The 14,866-nt window shown below is 41.3% G+C and overlaps 1 protein-coding gene across 3 annotated transcripts in view; it reads left to right on the forward strand.

Annotated features, from left to right (window-relative positions):
* syt7b (synaptotagmin VIIb) overlaps positions 1-14,866 on the forward strand; it is a 92,751-nt gene that overhangs the window by 75,198 nt on the left and 2,687 nt on the right. For all 3 annotated transcript variants that reach the window (XM_070977064.1, XM_070977143.1, XM_070977225.1), the window contains 4 exons: positions 9,607-9,730; positions 13,672-13,939; positions 14,056-14,225; positions 14,551-14,665. In XM_070977064.1, the coding sequence (XP_070833165.1) occupies positions 9,607-9,730; positions 13,672-13,939; positions 14,056-14,225; positions 14,551-14,665 (677 nt within the window). The remainder of the gene's footprint in view (positions 1-9,606; positions 9,731-13,671; positions 13,940-14,055; positions 14,226-14,550; positions 14,666-14,866) is intronic.

A 14,866-nucleotide genomic window follows, 5' to 3' on the forward strand; every position in this document is an offset into this window, starting at 1 on the left:
GAGAAAGCTTTGCACACTGGTTCACAAACAGATGCGATATGGAGAACATGTGATGCCAAACACAAGCTCCCACACACTGTCAGCACTTATGAGTTCATTACAAACTGTGTTTTGATAAAATAACCTTTGTCAGGCATTTTCACTGCATTACATTTTTGATGATGCTGTTTACTGCCTGCTGTTTTCTCTCTGTTTTACATATTTCTTTCAGAATTTATCCCTTTTGTGGGTATTTAATGTTTCGTCTCGTTGTGTTTATGGTCTTTAAAATCTGTCTCCTTCCCTGTCTCTTTCTAGGTGTTTTCTAGGTGTTTTGATCCCTGTGACTTCCTGATAATCCCTTTAAGTATGTACATATATCTGTTTAGTGTAGCTTGCCAAATGAAATGCCTGGTGAAGGTCGTTTGACTGAAATGAAGCTATCTGAGTGTGCGCTAATTAATAGTTTTGTATTAACAATGAATTAAATGAATGTGTGTGTATGTAGAAAGGGTTTCTGGACCTGACTATGCAGCACATTAGTGTCTTTTGGCTCATTGTTTTGGTTCTACTGCCCGCAACTGTACTGTTTTGGTTCAGTCTCACTTCAGGTTTGGTTTATTTGACAAAATTCAAATACAGTGGTAACAAATACAAGCATATAAGACATTGTCAGGCATAAGGTGACAAATTCCAGGTTTTATTTCCATCACAGTACCTGACGTTCCATCTAGAATACATTTTTCTGTCCAAACACGAGTCAGATAGAGAGGCATTGTGTGTTTTCTATGTCCAAACCCAACCGAGCCTGATGCAGTTAACGTAAGCTGAAGCACTGAGTGTGCGTTACCCTGTTGCCTGATGTCCGCATGTCGTTGCAAGGCTGAGTTTCCAAGCCTCTGGCTGTCGTATCCCATCAGAACTGCACACGTTTTACATTTTTCCATAACCAACTGCTTTGTTATTGTCGGCATTGATGACTGGATCAAAATTACTCCCAACCCTCGATTTCCTGGCATATTTTCCCTGCCAAATTGCCTGAACCTGACCTCAACTAGAAAAATAAATAAATAAATAATTTTTTTTCCGAACCCATCCTAACCTGTTGGATACTGTTGGATCATGTCAGGTCCCATTAGGCTCAAATCAGTTGTACACACTCTATCTCCATCAGTCCATCCTCATCTCAACAAGATGGAGACATTCAGTGTCCAAGGTGGGAAACGTATGACCAGGACATCCCACATGCAATGAATGATACAATGAATTCCCCTTTAACAAAATCATTGCAAGTGTCAACAACTTTTGAATTACTTTTGAATACTTTTAGTAGATTGTCATTTGGAGATGAAAATAAATACTTAAAGATAAGCGGTGCAGTACGTTTGACAGGTGCTGTCATTCAAACATCTGTCTGCACATTGTTGGTATGGGTGGGGTTGTAATCTTGGCAGTGGCAACATTATGCTGCATTCGCTGAGTTGCAGGACGCCACACTGCACAGTATTAATCAAGCAGGAAGTCGTTGCCACCCTGTTTCAGTTGGCATATCTGACTTTTTCAATTGCGCGTCAAAGCCAGCAATCACAGCGAGTCAAGCCTCCTAATGACTCTCCAGGCCGGCCACTGGTCCCCATGGCAGCCTCTGGAGCCGGCAGTGGCCCGGGTGGAAAGATGATTGGAAAGAAAAAGCGATGTAGGTCAGCACAAACGAGGCATCTTTTTAAAAAACCTGTCAGATCTAAGTCTGGAGCTCATTCACCATTTCCCTGGTTGCTGCTTGTGGCTACGAGCAGGGACCTGATTTGAGAGAGCCTGTGAAAGGAAAGCGAGGGGACAGGGAGTGGTTGAAGAAAAAAAACTGTGAAGTCATTTGAAATATTCTTTTGGCTTTTTTTTTCCAGTTTCAAAAAGGATATGACATCACTCCAGGTCATTTATGCACAGAGTGTGATTTACAAAAACAGCAACTCCCACTGGATAAATCTGAGGAACAAGGCAGCAGAAGTCTATTCAAAGAGCATCAAGCCCGTCGAACACTGTAGATGGCTCCATTAGTTACATTAGCCTGCGCGTTGAGAGGGGCGGTGGCCGAGTGATTTGTCCCTGTTGGTTGGGAGCGCTGAGTGGGCTGACATCAGAGTCCAGCCCTCATCCATCATGGGACATGGGACCTATATTGTGTTTCATGATCTCCTGGGGCGAGTGTATGATCAGATATAGTATGTTTATGGAGACACACTTCCTATCCAGGCCTTGCTGGTAACCCTCATCCCTCATGTTCTCACCCGTCCATCCACTTCCTCCCTCCTCCGCCCTCTGCTTCCCATTCCTCTCCCCATCTCCTCATCAGTTTCCTCTCTGGCCTCTGTAGCCCTCATTTTGCTCCTCATAAGTCTTCGACTCCTCATTTCTCCTTCATTCCCCCCACCTTCTCTCTCAGTCTCTCCTCCATGCCCTTATTTAATTGCATCTGTTAAGCCTTTTTTTCTTATTTTCCTTGTTATTCCAGTTTTGTCTCCTTCTCTTTCTCCTTTTCCATTCCACTGTCTCCTTACTCACCTAATCCACCCTTTCCTGAGGGTGTTGACTGGCGTTGTGATGGGATGATGTCAGAGCAGCGCTCCTCTGTCAACACAGATGACTGTCAGCTCAGCCAGACTCATTGCTGAACGTCAGAAAAAGGGACGAGATTCCCTTGTGGACAGTTTTCATGCATTGGTATATATTTGCTCACACCACCATCAGCTTTCTGAAACATCCCCGTATTGCCTTTATATGTCAGTGTTTAAGTTTTGCCTCCAACCAAAATTGAATACTCATCCAGTCTTAGTTTAATCTCGTTGAATTCACCTTAATGATAAAAGTCAATATTATTTTAGATTGTTTTTTCATGTCAAGCTAGCTATGGAAATAAATGCAATAAATCTTTGGCACTTTATAACTTATCTCATATCCTAAGGCAGGTTAACTTAATTATTGTGGCATGACTTGGAGAAAATGATAAGTGAAACTGATAGAGGGTAATACACCTATAAAAATAACTTTTTGAGCTGTCTGATCCACTTCTATTACAGGCCGAGTTCTTCTCTGGGTGATCAATGTTTAGTCAGCTCGCAGGCAGTGGACAGCTAAACTAAGCATCTATGATAACAATTTTTTTATTAAGTCCATACACAGACATAAAATAGTGAAGATTTTTCTCATTCAACCCATCTCTTCAAATCAACATTTCTACACTGCTAATTTGTTTTGACAAGAAATGTTATTGCTTCTCGGATTATGTTCACTGGCAATGTTTTGTCCAGTGAAGGAAGTGTTAATACTGAATGTGAGTCATCGGGAGGAAGTCGGGATGGATGATGGATGTTGAAAGCACAGGACTTTGATTCTGGAGCTCTACACAAAGACAGACGTTGACTGTGGCTGAGATCAAATAGACTTGACTATCTTAAGGAGGACTAATTAGCTGTGAATTCTGGGTAAATTGAGACTTTTGTCGAATTTAAAAGCATATCTGAATGATCAAACCACTCAACGGTCTTCACTCCTGCGGAACATGTTTGCCTTCTGGAATAATTCATAGCTCATGTACAACAACTTCCTTTCTTACTATCAATAAGGATAAATTAGGAGCTCATTAAAAATATCTGATTTATTCCTTTAACATTTAATACAAACACAACTTAAATCCAGTACTTTGTTTAGATGAGTGAAACACAAGTACACATATTTGTGCAGTGAAGTGCTTCAAATGCATAATTGAAGAGAGATAATTTCAGACAGATTCTGCTGAATGTTCTTTTGCTAAGCCTGTGATTTTTTTGTTATTCCCATCAGTTTTCACACCTCAGACTGGTTATATTTAGAAAATAAAAACTCCACGCCTGCTCCATAAAGTGTGCAGACAGATACTTAAGCACCATCTCTAAGCAAACAGATGGCAGCTAGATGTGCATGCACAAGAGAAATGCCATAGTATCCTGTGTCCCAGCTATGAACAGACATGCAGCAGACTGGTATGGTGCCAGAGAGCGAAGATGTGGCTTTGACACGCGTGTGAAAACACAAACATGCTGATTAAAATTCTGCTCATCCAGTAAATTTGAACTGCAGGTTGCTTTGCCCGCTCTGAATCTTCTCTTGCTCAGGCTTCTTGCTGCCACACTTCTGCTTGAATTTCCTCACCGGTACTGTGGCTTCTCCTGGAATTACAAACATGATATACCTTTATCTAAGCTGGGTGAATGAAGCATGTACTTTCCATTTATTCAGTCTTTCTTAATCAGTGTAAACAGACTTTCCAATAGACAATGTACACGTGACACAGGACGGGTTACGATTTCTCTGCATTGTCCCCTGGGATGTAACGACCTGTTTTGTCCAATTACAAAGAAGATGTCTTATAACTGAGTCCCAGATTGAGGCCATGAGGTCAAAAGTCAGGGTTTTGAGTTTCAGTGCGTCAGATCGAAGTGGTCATTCTCCAGGGACGTTGCCCTCAACCTCCAGGAGGATTGCGTGTGTGTGTGTGTGTGTGTGTGTGTGTGTGTGTGTGTGTGTGTGTGTGTGCGTGTGTGTGTGCTCATTAGTTTGTTTTATAGACTCGCTGGTAGTTTATTTGCATTTCCCTACCGTGGAGAAAGCGAAGAGTGAGATCGGAGCTTGTGTCAGTCTGACGATCCAGCCTGTTTTATTGACAGGGGAAAGGACATAACTCCATAGCTCCTCATTTCTGCCCCTGCCTGTTGTTTTGAGTATCATGGCTGGAGGTTGTTCTCCACTTCTATTTTTTTGTACATTTATGAATCAGCCATTTTCAACATGAGCTCACACATGCCCGGTGGTATGTGCCATGGTGTGTTCGCAGGGTCACGGCAGGTTGGAGCAGTGTAGGTATGAAAAGTCAAAGAGTGTGTTCCAGGAGTGTGTTTCAAAGGCTTTCTACGTGTTTGGTCCCTTTGCCCTGTGGGCTTTTTGCTATTTTCAATACATACCCCTCTCTGTGGAACTTCCTTGGATTTTACTGTCCTCTTTTGAAGGCTCCTGTTACCATGGTTACTGCAACCCCCGAGTAAAATGCATGATGGTAGTGAGTACAACCTTAAGTGGGAGCACACATTTCAGTAGTCATGGTTACAACAACCTCTAAAGAATGAATTATGTAAGTGGTGTTGTGTTTTAGACGAGATAGTCACTCGCAGGCAGAAAGGGGCGACTCACAGCTACAAATATCTATTCCTCCTGTTTGAGTCAGTTCTGAAGTTTGTCACTGTGGCATGATACATGTGCGCTAATTTTTACTGTCAGATGATGGCAGAAATGTTGAGTTTTGTCATGGAATCCAAACAACCGCAGTGAAAAGAGAGCGAAAGGGAGCAATTCACAGGAGTATTTATGCAACATGTTTCCATTGTTTCCATTATTTCTCTGGACAAAAAGCTCATTTGACTGGATGTTATCATGTCTGGTTGAGACATTATGCAGCACCAGTGCCCTGCTGCAGACTGAGAGTGTGTATGTGTGCGTGCATGCATCTGTGTATTTAAAGTACATGCATGAATAAGCTCACCTCACTACCACACCAAATTGCTCCATGTCTCACAGGCATGTAATTCATGATTTGAGGATGCAGCGGCAGGTCTTTATTTGCTGTTCATGTCACCATACATTAATCTGTGGTGAGTATGACATGCTGACACCACAGCTCTACTTGTCTATTATAAGTCCTTTGGGAATGCAGCGCGTGTTGATGAAACAAGTGTATAATTAAATTAATTCATCTCTATTAAATGTGCACATTTTCCCAAAACAAATTGAGGTGGTGAAGAAATGAGAGAAAGAATCGTCTCGCATTTTTAGCATTTTGGGCAATTTTATTTGCAACTTATCGACTGACAAAACGATGACGCATTTCGGCATTTTGAACCTGCAAGTTAAAAAGTGAGAAAACTGTTTTGGGGAAACAAACGCTGAATTGAGGTGCCTGAATTTTAAGCCAGAGCACCCATCTAAAATTTAGTCCAGGAAAAGTGCGCCTGCTTCCTGAACTCATTACCTCTTTTCCAATATAACACATGGCTGTCCTCACTGTTGCACACAATAAATAGGCTACAAATAATTACTAGAAATAATTGGTTGAATTTGGCTGCTTCATATTACTGGTTTTACCTTCAGTCAGTTAAATTCATGAGTTGACACTGACTACTCAATGAAATGCATCATCAACCTGAAGTGAGGATATTAATTTGCTTTAATTTGCTTTGTTTTACTGGAAGAAAAAAAAAAGAAAAAAGTTTTATTTTATTGTCCAACAAACTTTTTTCCTGATTACTTTTAATGGTGATAGACAGTCTTCACAAATTTATGCAACTGTCACAAAAACATTCAGACTTACTGGCTTCCAGACAGAGCAGTGAATATGTGAACAGTTGAGGAAAAAAAAAAGCATAATATATGTGGGCCTGCATTAACTACAAGTGTTTTATATGCGCTGTGTTGAGGTACTGCATGTGATCCGAATGGCTGAGATGATTTATAGGCGAATATTCACAGTAGCACAGTAGAATGAAATGCAGCTCTCCATTGTAAATAATGGAGAAATTTCCCGGCCGTGTTTATGTAAGGTTCCTCAAGATTCGTGTGGACTCTGTCTTGTGTGTTGGGTGTTGATTTAGTGGGGTTCAATGGGCTGTCATTGAGCCAACCCCTCCTACAAGTAAGCATTTGCAGACACGCAGCTGACGGCCATATATTATGTGCTCTATCGTCAAAGTGGGGAATGCCTCTGAAGACTCATCCCTGTAGCTGACCTGCAGTTGAACCATTTCGAGAGGGGGAGGTGATAGAAATAACATTTCCTCATCGTAAGAGCTTTTTAAAAATTAAAGTTTTAAGGTTCAGTTAGTGGCTGTTGTGCCATAAAATCTATCTGGAAGGAAAACAACTGTGAAAAGGATAATGTGATTTTTTTTTTTTATTATTCCCACACATTGAAAATGTTTGAAAGCATTAAGGAGACATAATACGGATGGATTATAGGCAGGTTTTAAGGATATGCATACTGATTTTCCTTACATAGTAAATGCATTGAAAATACAGGGTGGATTGGTGCGAAATCAAACCTTTAATGATACCAGTAAAGCAGACCTGAGATTTACTGATGCAGAAAGTCGTTACGTGTTCCCGCAAAAAAAAAGAATCCTTCGTACACAATAACAAACATTTAACTGATAATAATAAAAACAGCCTTATTTCCTTTATCAGTTTTGGTTCTTTCAAGCTGCCTGAAAGAAAGACACATTCTCTAAACTGCTCCAGCGTGCCTTCTTAAGAGATCAGCTGTAATACCGTGTTTACACATTTTTAGTGAATGGGCTTAAATAAGTAAAAAAGTGGGTCTTTGAACACACAGTACCACAGTACAGGTGGGAGTTCAGTCAGCGGCACAGCGAGACAGCCAGGTGTTCTGTGCGTGACTGCCATGTGTTATGTAATTATTTTAAGGTAACACATTGTTCCCTGATGTGTTAGGGGCTGATATTAGACGCTGTAATTGGATATTTTTAGCTTTCTCTGCGTACATCAGTTTGAGAACTAATGTTTCAGAGGTCTTTTTCAGCAGATACATAAATTATCAAGCTGTATTTGGCAAGCAGCTGAAGCAGAAACCATTACGTTCTGAATTAAGTCTGAGCTGCATTGTTGGTGCTGTGACCTGCAGATCACAGGAAATAAACGCAGAGTGACGAATCAATTCTTTTCTCTTCCACACCATATCCTTTTCTCCACCTCTCTCTGTTTCTCTCGGTCACCCTCGCTTGTCTCTCTGCTGTACAAACCCTGTCCATCTCTCACCCCTCCTTCTCCAGCCTCCTATTTTGTTTGCCCATGTAACGTGTCAGTTTGCTTCCTTTCTCTGCTTTAGAGCATCCGACTCTACCCAAAACCAAACCTGCTCTGTTTTGTTTCCAGGCTTTTATCCTGTCTCCCTGCTCTCCTCAGTTCCTCTTTCAGATAATGCTTGTGTGTGTTATTGTGTGCGTCTGGCGATGTCTCAGTCTCACAATAATTTGAGTCTGTAACCTCACTTTGTTCATTCTGTTAATCCTCCGAGTCTTAACAAAGACAAATCCTCTCCTTCACTTTTTCTCAACCTCTGTGCACAGATAAGTCTTAAAATGTATCTTTCCTTCTCACATCATCTTTCCCACAGTACCCCCATCTAATCTCACTTTTGCTTTTGCCTTTGTGTTTTATGGCTCACCTGCTCGCTCGTTCACTGTTTCTGTTTCTCTGACTCCCTCTGTTTTTTCTTCCTGGGTCATCTCTCTCACAGCGATAAGTGCTCATTAGTCTTATTTGTCAATATGCCTAGACTGGTATCAGATCTTTGTATTTTCCCTATTGACCAAATTGTTACATAATATGAGTCAGGGGCGGGGTTTTTTTCCCCCCTTTTTGGTGTTTTAATATTTTCTTTTTCTTATTTTATTTTGCTCCAAGGATCATCAGTCAGATGTATTATTGGTTATTTCTAAATTTAGCTTTGGTTGATGCTAAAGTTTTGTGCCTGGATAATCAGTGTGACGTGATGGACAAAGTTTCACATTTGTGCATCTTTCTAGATTGTTTATTGAATTCATAGCAGCAAGGCTCACCACAGCCTTTGTCGCTTGAGAGACGTGGCCAAAAGTATGTGGACTCGAACATTACACTCATATGTAAGTGTTGAGTAACTCAAGAGTAAGATGAGAAGATTGCCACTGCTTGTACAGTAAATATGAAGCTACTGGCAGCAACTTGTTAGCATAGACTGACTGTCCACGCTAACTGTGTCCTCAGTCTGAACAGTCTTCATGCTAAGCTAAGCTGACCAGCTCCTGGCTCCAGCTACCTGTTAGGTGTACAGACATGAAAGTGGCATTGATCTTCTCATCTAGCTCTGTGCAAGAAAGCAAATTCCTAAAATGTCAAAGTATGCTTCTGCACGATTAGCCTACAGAACTGCTTTGTCAAAGGGGTTAAATGACAGAAACAGCGCTTTTTCCTTCGCTGTAGAAAGTTTGAGAGATTCATCGAGGGCAGTCATGTCTTGTGCTTCTTTGCTGGTTACATTCTTAGAATAGAAACATCATAACGTATCCTACCTCTGCTGTCAACTGTCTCCTCATGGCACATAGCTCTCAGGCTGTAGCAACCCCTCAAGAGTCTTCCATTACAGCCTCAATTTTGGGGGAAAGGTTTCCACACCGCTTTGGATGCAGGTTTCTCCCATTCAGCCACACGAGTATTAGAAAAGTCAGGTACTGATGTTGGGCCTTAAGACCTGGTTCACAATTGGTGTTCCAGTTCATCCCAAAAGATTACCATACCAAAGATTTCTCGATGGACCTCTTCTTGTTCACAGGGGCAATGGACCTTCCTCAAACTGTTGCCACAAACGTGGAAGCACATGTTTTTCTAAGACATCATTGCATGCTCTATTTCCCTACATTGGAACTTAAGGATCAAGCCCAAAGCCAGAAGGCCCCAGCCCCAGAATAACAGCACACAAATGTGCACGAACACCAGTGCTGAACATGAGCATGTTAATGTGAACATGAGTGTTTGTGTCCATTTTAACAGAACTCCGGGTAACAAACCAGGCAGCAGCCCCAGAGGTCAGACCCCAGACGAGACCGGACGCCGCCACGATGCCAACTCCTCCGTTTCTGACCTGGCCAATTCAGTCACCAGTGACATGCTCATGGTAACACACAATATCAACACAGTATATCTGCAGCCCCATGAGACACATTTTATTGATGCGCCATCAACTCATCTGTGGTCTGTCTTTTCTGCATTGCTGAACTCATCTACATTAAGAGCAGGAGGTCTTCTGTCAGCAAAGCCTTTTAAATCATAATAAATGAGATGGCTGAAAGACTCGAATGATGCTTCCAGATCATCTTTCCAAATCTGAAATGAAAGTTACATGCAGGCCTTGAGACGAAGAATTGAAAGATGAGTCGAGGGGGTAGTTAAAATCATCTAAAAAATAAATAAATAAATAAAAATAAGACTTTTGTTTTGTATTGGGAAATCAGTTTCATACATGCTCTACAGTGACTAGCTCAATTACGACTACACAGAAAGTAACATCCAGTCATATGCATACAGGCGTACAGCGCAGCCACTACAACGTTACACTTATCACTGATTTTCCAAGATGATTATGAACAGTTTAATCTGCTGATGATGAGTTTTGTGATACGGTCAAAAGAACAAGCCAGAGAATGGACCTTGAGATTTATATATTTATTCATTTATTTAGTTAGTTGGTAAAATAAATATACTTTGGGATTTGGTGGCGTGGTCTTTTTGGAGCTCTGTTGTTTGGTTCCTACAAAAACTGACATATCAAAGTAGTGAAATAAGTGCTGGTTTACACATGACAGATACTGTTAACTGGCACTTTAGCTCAAAGTAATTAACTTAGAGTTCAGTGTTCAGTGTGGCAGTTCAACTCTCTTATCACTTGGGTCCTTTTTTTTTTTTTTTTTTAGTTTTGGCCATCACTTCTATCAGTAATTATGGAATTTTACTTATCAAATTAATTGCTGAGATCTGGAAACATAGTATATCAGCTGGGGAGAAACATAGCCTAAGCATTCAGACAGTTTTAAGCCAAGTTTATTTGAAAGGGAAAATATTAGCATTAAAATAATTTCTGAAAGTGTCTGTTGTAAACTTCCATCACATAATTACAGACCGACCTACCAGTTTAAAGCAACGTTATGTAAGAATTGGTATTTTTTGCAAATTGCCGACCGTGCAGTTTCAGAGTGCAGAGTCAGCTCAGGGGACTGGTAGCTATATATGGCTCACTGAGCTAATTTAGCCCAGCAGATGCAGTTATTTTCTCCAAAAATATCATCCAGTATCACCAGTGACCAAAGTAGAACATTGTGTTTTTATATAGTAATCAGTGAGGCCCATTCTCCAGCCTCCACCATTTTTCCAGCCTAATTCTTGTCACATTTGTGGTCTGATAAAGAGCAAAATTCATCAAATTCAGTGCACCATATTATTGTGCATATCGGGGATCAATAAAGGAATCCTGAATCCTGAAATATTTGCATAATATTGCTTTAACTTTGCTCTACTTTGCCTGCCAGATCACAGTAGTTGATTTATGTTTGGATAGAAATTATGACAGAACTGCATAATTCCGACAAAAGTTGTGATATGCCAGATTTACATGTAGTCTTTGAAATTATTTTGCATGAGGTGTTTACATTTATTTGTCTACCACCTACTGTAAAGAATACACTGTGTTGGTTCGGGAGATGACAGTGAGAAAAGGGAGCCTGCACGCTTCAGTTTAATTGACCAAAGTCCAATGAAAACTGTTTCCTCCTCCCAAGTCTTTCATCACTCAAGAAGCGGTCTTTATCCCACTCAGTTCAGCTCACCCACCTGTAGAGCATCACAGTCAGTTATTGCCATACAGTCTCTCAGCTAACTGAAACATACAGTAATCATCACCCTGAAGTGAGACACTGGGAGGGGATGGGCTGTGCGCCTTATTCAGCGAGGTTCGGTAATTAGCTGTGAAAGAACACACAGTGCTGTGGGTGCTGCAAGAATATGGCAGAGATGGGTATGAGCAGTAATTATGTGGGTCTCATGGTGTGTCAGAGGAATTCACAGTGGTGGTGCTTAATGATAATACTCATTCTGTACAGTTTTGCCAAAGGCATCTATATATTACACAACCCTCCTTTCATGCTGAAAATACCCATCCAGCACTTTTGAGCCACTTGTGCTGCTGTAGGAAAAGCAACAGCAGCCCTTAAGCGGATGCTGAGAAATGGCACTGAACATCAGTGTATATATACATCCAGCCCTCTCAGGTGTTTCAGGTGATAGGGGCAGGAGGAGGATGATTGGGGGTCCTGTCAGCATCACATGGTTCTTCTCTCAGCTTTTAGCAAACATTACTCAAAGAAGAATAAAAAGTGCATTTGTTGGGGACTATTTTCAGCTGCGGATTGATATACGTTTTGGTCTTTTCAATGAGTTACTTAATAATCTTTAATAAACTTAAAAACATCGACTATCACCAGGCCATCTTTTGTGTTCCAAGAGAATTTGCATCTACTGCACGTGGGTTGTTTTAGTTTCAGGAAAAGAAATTAGAGAGCAGAATTTAAGAATTGAATGAGAAGTGAGGATTCTGGGAAAAAGAGAAAGAGCCCAATGCATAAAATGGGGAAAAGCAATTTAGGCCAGCTGTTGGTTGGAGGACTGCATTATGAAATGTGATCATATTCAGCATGGAGAATGAGGCTGAGCAGTACCATCAGAAATATGTTGGAGAATATAGAATTGGATATTAAATTTCTGGAACTGCTCCTTGAGTAATGCCCCGAGCTCCTCCACCATCAGATAGCACTTTTTAAACTGGATTTCTCTCCCTCCCTCCAGGCCATGTCACCAGCAGTCAGGGGGTCTGTCTACCAACAGATAATCTGCCTCTCATCTCCACACAGTCATGGATGCTTTCTGCCTTTATCACACAGCAGATACAGCGGCCATGTGACATGACACTATGCTAGTTAGCTAGTGAGGAGCTGTGGCTTTAATGCTGAAGTGCAGAATGAGTTTCTCTTGCGGATTGGAGTTCAAGATTCCCTTTTAGTGTGACATCACCTGTCAACTCCTCTGGAAGTAATTAATTTGTGTGTGAACATGATGCTTGACCCAGAGGTCTGATAATTTTGGTGCAATTCTCATGGTACTACATTCTGTATACCCTTATAGACTGCATTTCCAGTTTATTAGGTATACTTAAGTGAATACAGTTTCATACACCAGTCCTGCCATAAATCCTCACTGCATGTGGTTTATGATGTTCAGAGACTGTTAAGGAGGTGTTGATTTAACTTCACAGTCGAGCTTGACACTTTGCGTCATCACTGACAGATGCATGTTGCACAGCTGTATTTTATTGAGTTTATAACATGCAGTACATTGCATTGTGGGATTGTAGAAATTGGGGTATTAAAGTGCATGTGTTTCATAAGTCAAGTTCAGCTTTTACAGTAAGTCAACATGGATGACATAGTGGAGGAGCTGAGAATCATGGACAGTTTGAACATCTGTAGCTCTTTGGAAAATGTGAAAACAAATTGTTTTGTTAGCAACTTTGAGGTCATTTTGGAGGCTGCAGCTTGCAATGCTGTTGACTGTGTTAAACTGAGAATTTTTAATATTTTGCCCACCTCAGTTAGCTATATCATAGAGGGTAGAGTAAATATTAGAGACAGCTTGTGATATAAAGCACTATAGTTAAACAGCACGACAAACTATATCATCTATAAAATGGTGACTTAGTGTGTCACTCCTGGTTTAATTCATGATGCAATTATTATTTCCTCCCTAAAAACAAACTAATCTTAAGTGAAATGTGATTCAGTCTTAGCTTATAATGTATCTCTGGGAGAAGTTCATTCTAAAGACGGATAGTTTTCTCCTCCAAGCATGTAGGTGGTCCTGAAACCTTGTGCGCATATCTAATGTCTTGTTTCCAAACTGAGTAATGAATGAGCAATACACCAATATAATACAATATAGCGAGAACATATCAACCGCCTAGAGTTGGATAAAAATCTAACTTTTGTCTCTCCTTCCTCCTGTGTCTCTTAGTTGTCTCCAGGCTCGGAGGAAGATGATCATGAGGGTCCAGTGTGTGAGAAGCTGGGTCGCATTCAGTTCAGTGTTGGATACAGTTTTCAGGACTCCACCCTCACTGTCAAAATTCTCAAGGGTCAAGATTTGCCTGCTAAGGACTTTTCCGGTACCTCCGATCCGTTTGTCAAACTCTACCTGCTGCCAGACAAGAAGCACAAACTGGAGACCAAAGTCAAGAGGAAGAATCTAAACCCCCACTGGAACGAGACCTTCCTGTTTGAAGGTTCAGTGGAGGAGGCTTTTCTAATACCTCAAACATGAACTTAACTCTTAAGCTGTTCATTTTGTGTATGCATATCTGTGACTGATCAGACTCTCTTCTGTCAATTTCTCTCTCAGGGTTCCCCTATGAGAAGGTGGTCCAGAGGACTCTATACCTGCAGGTTCTTGACTACGACCGCTTCAGCAGGAATGACCCCATAGGAGAGGTGTCCATCCCCCTCAACAAACTGGACCTGGCCAACATGCAGACTTTCTGGAAGGAGCTAAAACCATGCAGCGATGGCAGCGTGAGTAAGAAGGAAAAAGGGTAGGAGGGAAGAGGTAGAGGAAAGAAGAGAAACAGGAGGAGAGGGAGGAGGGGAAAGAGAAGATGGGACAGAATGTAACGGGTGATGTCATTCCTGGCTGCCGTGATGCTCCCGGGGGAGATGTGACAGCGTGCTGGTGGGAGAGGAGATGGAAGGGAATATGGAGAGGCTGACAGGTAGACGGAGAGAACACAGGCAGCCAGAGGAAGAAACAGAAATACACAGGAAAAACAGAGGGGAGAAAATTGTGAAAAGAGGATAAAAAAGTAAACAATTCCGCTGTTGTTGTGTATAATTCCTCTAGGGGAGTCGAGGGGATCTGCTGGTGTCTCTGTGCTACAACCCCACAGCCAACACCATCACTGTGAGCATCATCAAAGCCCGCAACCTCAAAGCCATGGACATCGGAGGCACTTCTGGTACAGATGCTCCTTCATGTTGCATGTCCTTTTATTGCTGCCCTTCTGCATCTACTACTACTACTACTGCTTCAAAATGAAAATGAGAAAAATGAAATGAAGCAAACTCCACATAATGAAATTATGTTTTTTTGTTCACCACTAGAAAATGACATTAAACCTGTGGCAGCACACAAACTAACATTGCATCCAGCTATGATA

Source organism: Chaetodon trifascialis, chromosome 1 (genome assembly GCF_039877785.1).
Source record: "Chaetodon trifascialis isolate fChaTrf1 chromosome 1, fChaTrf1.hap1, whole genome shotgun sequence".
Classification (NCBI taxonomy): Eukaryota; Metazoa; Chordata; class Actinopteri; order Chaetodontiformes; family Chaetodontidae; genus Chaetodon; species Chaetodon trifascialis.